The 6,000-nt window shown below is 29.9% G+C and overlaps 1 protein-coding gene across 1 annotated transcript in view; it reads right to left on the reverse strand.

Annotated features, from left to right (window-relative positions):
• The window catches only part of crb2a (crumbs cell polarity complex component 2a), a 35,475-nt gene extending 30,833 nt beyond the window's left edge, over positions 1–4,642 (reverse strand). The window contains 1 exon segment of the mRNA NM_001045299.1: positions 4,394–4,642. Coding sequence (NP_001038764.1) covers positions 4,394–4,463 — 70 coding nt within the window. The 5' untranslated portion in view covers positions 4,464–4,642.
• Positions 4,643–6,000: the final 1,358 nt, after the last annotated feature.

A 6,000-nucleotide genomic window follows, 5' to 3' on the forward strand; every position in this document is an offset into this window, starting at 1 on the left:
TGTGACAGACTAGTCATGTGGCACTATTTTTTAATATTCGCATTAGTATTAACTCCACTAGCGAGTATACTCTTGTTTTCATGAGCAGGGTCTCGACTCTGAAAGTGCAGTAGACTGTGTAGTGTGAATGTGTTCTTGCCTGGCTGGCGTGTGAAGGTCTCCTTCCCTCGCTGTGCTGTATTTGGGATTAGTATTGGGGGTTGAGTCTATTGTAGACACTTCTTTTAAAGAAGTCATGTGAATTCCAGGATCCCCCTCATTTCCCCGAGCACTTGATGTCACATTTGCATGCGTGATTTGACATGAACTATAAGCTCAGTCAGGACATCGAGCCAGTTTCACTCCGTTTCCACATTGACTCCCATTAGTCTATGCAAATGTCCTCGAGATGCAGTGTTGTAATTGCCACACCACTCTTGACACCTCAGTGGCACGATCTGAGTCAGTTTGACTGAGCAAATAATGTAAGTGTCAACTTTTCTATGTAAATTTTTTTATAACACTTTAGACCAAAACTAACATTGACATGAGAAATATCCCAATGCTGCTTGTAAAAGCTTTGTTACTGTTATTTATTTATTTATTTTATTATGTTATTGCTTAATTTTATTTTAAGAGTAGTTTTTAATAAAAACAACAGTTAAAAATAATAATAAAAAAAAAGTTTTGTTGCACTTTTTTTGCATTGAATAAAAGGGAGAAAGATTTTTCTATTTTTTCATAAACTTTATTCTAGTAGTTTTACCTTGTTTTACCTTTTAAAATAATTATAATGACAAATATTATCTTATAAAGCATATTAATATAATCTTTCTTTTATTTAAAACTTTATTTTGTGCCATTTAATTTCCATTTTATTGTAAAGAATCATTGTAATAACTTTTTTATAATATTTTCAACCATTTTTTTTCAATTTGTTTATGCAAAATGACATTTAAAATTAATTTAATTTAACATGCAATCTTTATTTTAGTGAAACGCATTAAAATGGATATCCTGGATATTGTCAAAATTTAGTAAAAAGTGGATATAAGTATTGTGCAAAGCATAAACATTGGCACTTCTGTTGCCCATGAACTCAAACAGTCATATACACACAATTACATGCACCATTTCCAACTTCAAACCATCAATATTTCACACTAAAAAGCACATATTTGTTATCATCCACAAAAGCATTCCCTGGTTATGATCACTACAGAGTTAAATACTCAGAGACAGCTTAACTGTGCAGTCAGATGAAAGAGCGTTAAGCCTACAGGACGCAAAAGCAAACAGAGCTCGTTAAAAGTGCTTAACGCGGATTCCAGCCTCATACACCGTCCAGTGACTCAGGCCTGCTCTCATGGCAACGCGAAACAATGAAGCCCACCCCCCAAACTTTGTTCGATTCAGACAGAGGGCCTGAGAGTGATGAAGGAGAGGAAAAAAAAAACGCGTAACCTCCCCCAAACTCCTGTCTGTACCAAACACCAGTCAAATGCACTCCAGACAGGAGGAGACGACAGTAACACTCCACTGCATCTCAGAGAAAAGCAGATAACATGACCACAACACTAGTAATGCTTAAAACATCCACTGACTCATTCAAACTAATGTAAAAGATTTGGCATGTGATCTTAAATAGATAGTTCAGCCAAAACAAATAAATAAATATAAATCTTTTTTTTTTGTCGTGTTTTTAATTTTTTAATTTTATTTTTCAGTTCATTTAGGATTTAAATATATAATTATGTATGTTTTTATATAATAATATGTTTTTCAAATTTCAACAGTTTAAAAATGTTTATGGATATAAATTTTAAAGGGTTTTTGGTCATTTCTACGTTTAGAATATATCTAAATAGATTTATTAACTATTATTATTAATTTTGTAGTTCTGATGTGTGGTGGTCAACTTACTTAGCCTACACACAAGAGTTGGAGAAAAATACTAATTTTAGAAGAAAATATCAAATGGCTTTTAGAAGTTTTTGCATCTAAACTTTATATATTTTATTTGAGTACAGGATGTAGTAATTCAATTTTAAAGTTTAATATTTTTGTAAAATATTATATATAAAAATGTATAAATTAACAATTAATTGATAATTAATCAATAAAAAAATATATATATATATATATATATATTAATTTGTTATGAAAAATCTGTCTTTTTTTTTTTTTTTTTACAATATTTATTTCTAAGTTAATTTAACCCAATTTTGTGTGAAGTATGGACAAACCCAACTGTTGGGGTAAATTTCTAAATTAAATTTGGTTAGGTTTGTCCATACCTATTTTAATATTTTGGGTTAATAGAAGTCAAATGGTAACCAGCAGGTGTTTGGTTGCACACATTTTCTAAAATATATTCTTTTGTGATCAGCAGAGGAAAGAAATTAATTCATATCTGGGACAAATTTGAATAAATAACGGTTTCATTTTCATTTTTGAATGAACTTGTGGTGAAAAAGTGATAATAACAAGAACCATGTTATTCGCCAAAATCATTTAAAGAGTGAAGAAGATTTGAACATCTACATAGAGATTTTTTTCTCCTTTATAAAGGACCTTTAATGTAATGTAAACATTGCATGTATTGTTTTCATGGGTGTCGATAACAAACATTTAATTTTAACAAAATATAAGACACAATATTTCATAAACACTAAAACAAAAACCTTTCCCAGAGAAGGGTTGCGGCTCGAAGGGCATCCGCTGTGTAAAAACTTGCTGGATAAGTTGGCGGTTCATTCCGCTGTGGTGACCCCAGATTAATAAAGGGACTAAGCTGACAAGAAAATGAATAAATGAATAAAACAAAAACCTACACTGTACAAAAATATATGATCAATTAGTCCCGACAGCAAATGTTTTAGTCCATTATAAATGATTAAACTAAGTTAATCATGTTCAAACTTAGCTTTATGAGTTGCGCCCTCTGTTTTAAGTCAGTTTCACATAATATAAGTTCAATGAACTCATAAGGTTAATTTAATTCAGCATTAAAATTTAAGGCAACCATGATTTTTTACAGTGTACATATATAATTTCAAATATAAGGAGGACATATGTTTTTAATTTATTGTAACTTATTAAACTAAGTTAATCATGTACTAACTTAATTTTATAAGTTCTAAGTTAATTTTAAGTCAGTTTAACATAAGATAAGTTCAATGGACACATAAGGTTAATTTGATTCAGCTTAAAAAATTAAGGCAGCCAGTGTTTTTTTTTACAGTGTAGGGTTTGACAGTATTTATAATTTGTTTTTATATCGTCTTCTGGAAACATTTAGCTAAAATATAAATAGTTAAGACTGATTGTGGTTGCTAGGGTGTTTTGAGTGGTTGTTAGGTTGCATTTTTCTTTATTCATAGTTATATAAGTCAAAGGAAAAATACCTGATTTATACTTTTTCAATAATTGTTGAATATATTAGTATTAGCATTATACATATCTGAACAAGTACAGACAAAGTGCTTAGTATGTATGAGTACACCCCCCACAAATCTCTCATTTAAATTAATATTTTCTTGAGGATGCATTAAAATACAATATTTGTATAATATATAAATTTATACATTAGTTTAGTCAGCACTGAAGCCAAATCTTGAGCTAATCTTACAAAATAACTTTTAATAATGGTTTAAAAATTAGTAGCCCAAATGTATATGTTAGGAAAAACATTAAATAAACTTTTCAAAAATAGCAAAAATCAAGAGAAACAAAAAATGTATAAAATTTTGTTGAAATTTTGTAGTTTGTTATATTTTTTGCATGATTTTAAATGCATTATCTTTCCATTCCTAAATATGTTCTGTGACTAAAATGTTATTTTAATAAATATTATCTGTTTAATAATCAGGTTTATTCAAATGCACCAATATATATTACCCATATTCACTGAGAAATGGATAAAAATATTCATTTTTATAATGGGGTGTACTCATATATGCCGAGCACTATATTAGTATTAGCATTATACATCTAAACAAGTACAGATATGTAAAACACAAAGTTATCTGAAACATTAACGTAGACCCTTGCTTATATTTTAGAATGCTTTTTATTTTTATAAAATAATTTTTGTACATTTTAAAATCAGTGAAGCCTGTTGCTCAAACTAAACCATCTGAAAAAACTTGCCTTTCTCAAAATAAAACAACCAAATATTATCAGAACATCAGATTCCAACCATTTCTGACCACAATATTCTATAAAAATGTTCTCTGCAGCTTTAAATATATGCTCATCCTGATCTTTCTTTCATTGTTTAGGATAACCACATGGAAAAGATTACCTTCACGCTCTATTATTTTACTCTGAGTTACTATGATTGTAGAATTTTATACATCCTGTCTCCTGTGTTGTTTCTGTAGGTATTGAGAAAGAGAAAGAATAAACTCACCCCATTTGAACATCATCATGGTCAGTAAAACCGTCCCGGGACCCTTCAGATGCACTTTCCTGATCTCCATGGTGACGTGAAACAAACTAAATATTCCCAACTCGACTTCCTTTAAGCTTTAACCTCTCTGGGAGTACTTCATAGTGGATCAGACATCAAATAAAACCATCAGATGTCCGAATTCCTGCTTGATCCTGTAATTCCAGCAAGCGCGAGGGTGTGTGTGTGTGGATCAGATGAGGTTCCTCTGTCCAGCATCAGAGTGTTCAGTGGCTCATTGTACATGCAGTAATGAGACTAACTCTTGCAGCCAATCATGATGGGGTTTACCACACTAATCACCCTGAGAGGGAGGAGCCGGAAAACCAGAAGTGGACTTCAGCACCAGGACTCAAGTGTGAGTGTTTACTACAAAAGATCAGACAAAATATCCCGCTGTGAACATCCAGGGATTTCTTCAAGGGTAAAAGTTATCCATAAAGTTAGAAATGTTTTAATAACAATGACAGCTTAATGAAAACACAAGATAAAACAACACTTGTACATGACATATTGTTTTAATTATAATTGTAATTCTGTTACAGTTTTATTAATCCAATAATATTATATATAATTGTTATAATAATTAGAATATTCAGATCAAATGTTTTTAATTTCTTAAACATCTGTAAGGTTTGTTTTAATCCTAATGAAATTTATAATTAATTCAGTTTTTTATTTATTTATTTTCTATTCTAGTTTTATTTATTGTTTTATAATTGTATGCTTTTTAAGTTTAAGCTTTTTTTTGGTTACATTTTACATATATGTTTGAAGTTTAATTATTTTAATATTTCTTTTCTGTGTGGTTTTCAAATTGGTTACCTGTTGCTTTATGTGCGAGTTATAGTTTTTATATTTCACATTCTACTTTATTTGTAGTTTTATTGCCACTTTTTTGCATTACTTTACAATCATGCTTTATAATCAAGTCCTCAACAACCACATTTTTTCTATGCTTTTGCAGGTAAGCAGGAGAAAATGAACACTCAGGTAAGTTCAAAATGTGCATTTCATATATATAATGTTGAACATACAGTTGAAGTTAAAATTATGAGCTCCCCTGTTTATTTTTTCTCCAATTTCTGTTTAACGGAGAGACGATTTTTTCAACACATTTCTAAACATAATAGTTTTAATTACTCAATTCTAGTAACTGATTTAGTTTATCTTTGCCATGATGACAGTAAATAATATTTGACTAGATATTTTCAAGACACTTCTATACAGCTTAAAGTGACAATTAAGGCTTAACTAGGTTTATTAGGTTAACTAGGCATTATAGGTTAATTAGGCAAGTTATTGTATAATGATGGTTTATTTTAAAGACAGTCAGAAAAGCAATTAGCTTAAAATGGTGTTTAAAAAATTGAAATCTGCTTTTATTCTAGCCGAAACAAAACAAATAAGACTTTCTCCAAAAGAAAAAAATATTATCAGACATACTGTGAAAATTTCCTTGCTCTGTTAAACATCATTTGGGAAATATTTAAAAAAGAAATAAAAAAATCAAAGGGGGGCTAATAATTGTGACTTCAAATATACACACACACACACACACACACACA

This window comes from Danio rerio, chromosome 21, assembly GCF_052040795.2.
Source record: "Danio rerio strain M-AB ecotype USA chromosome 21, GRCz13ab, whole genome shotgun sequence".
Classification (NCBI taxonomy): Eukaryota; Metazoa; Chordata; class Actinopteri; order Cypriniformes; family Danionidae; genus Danio; species Danio rerio.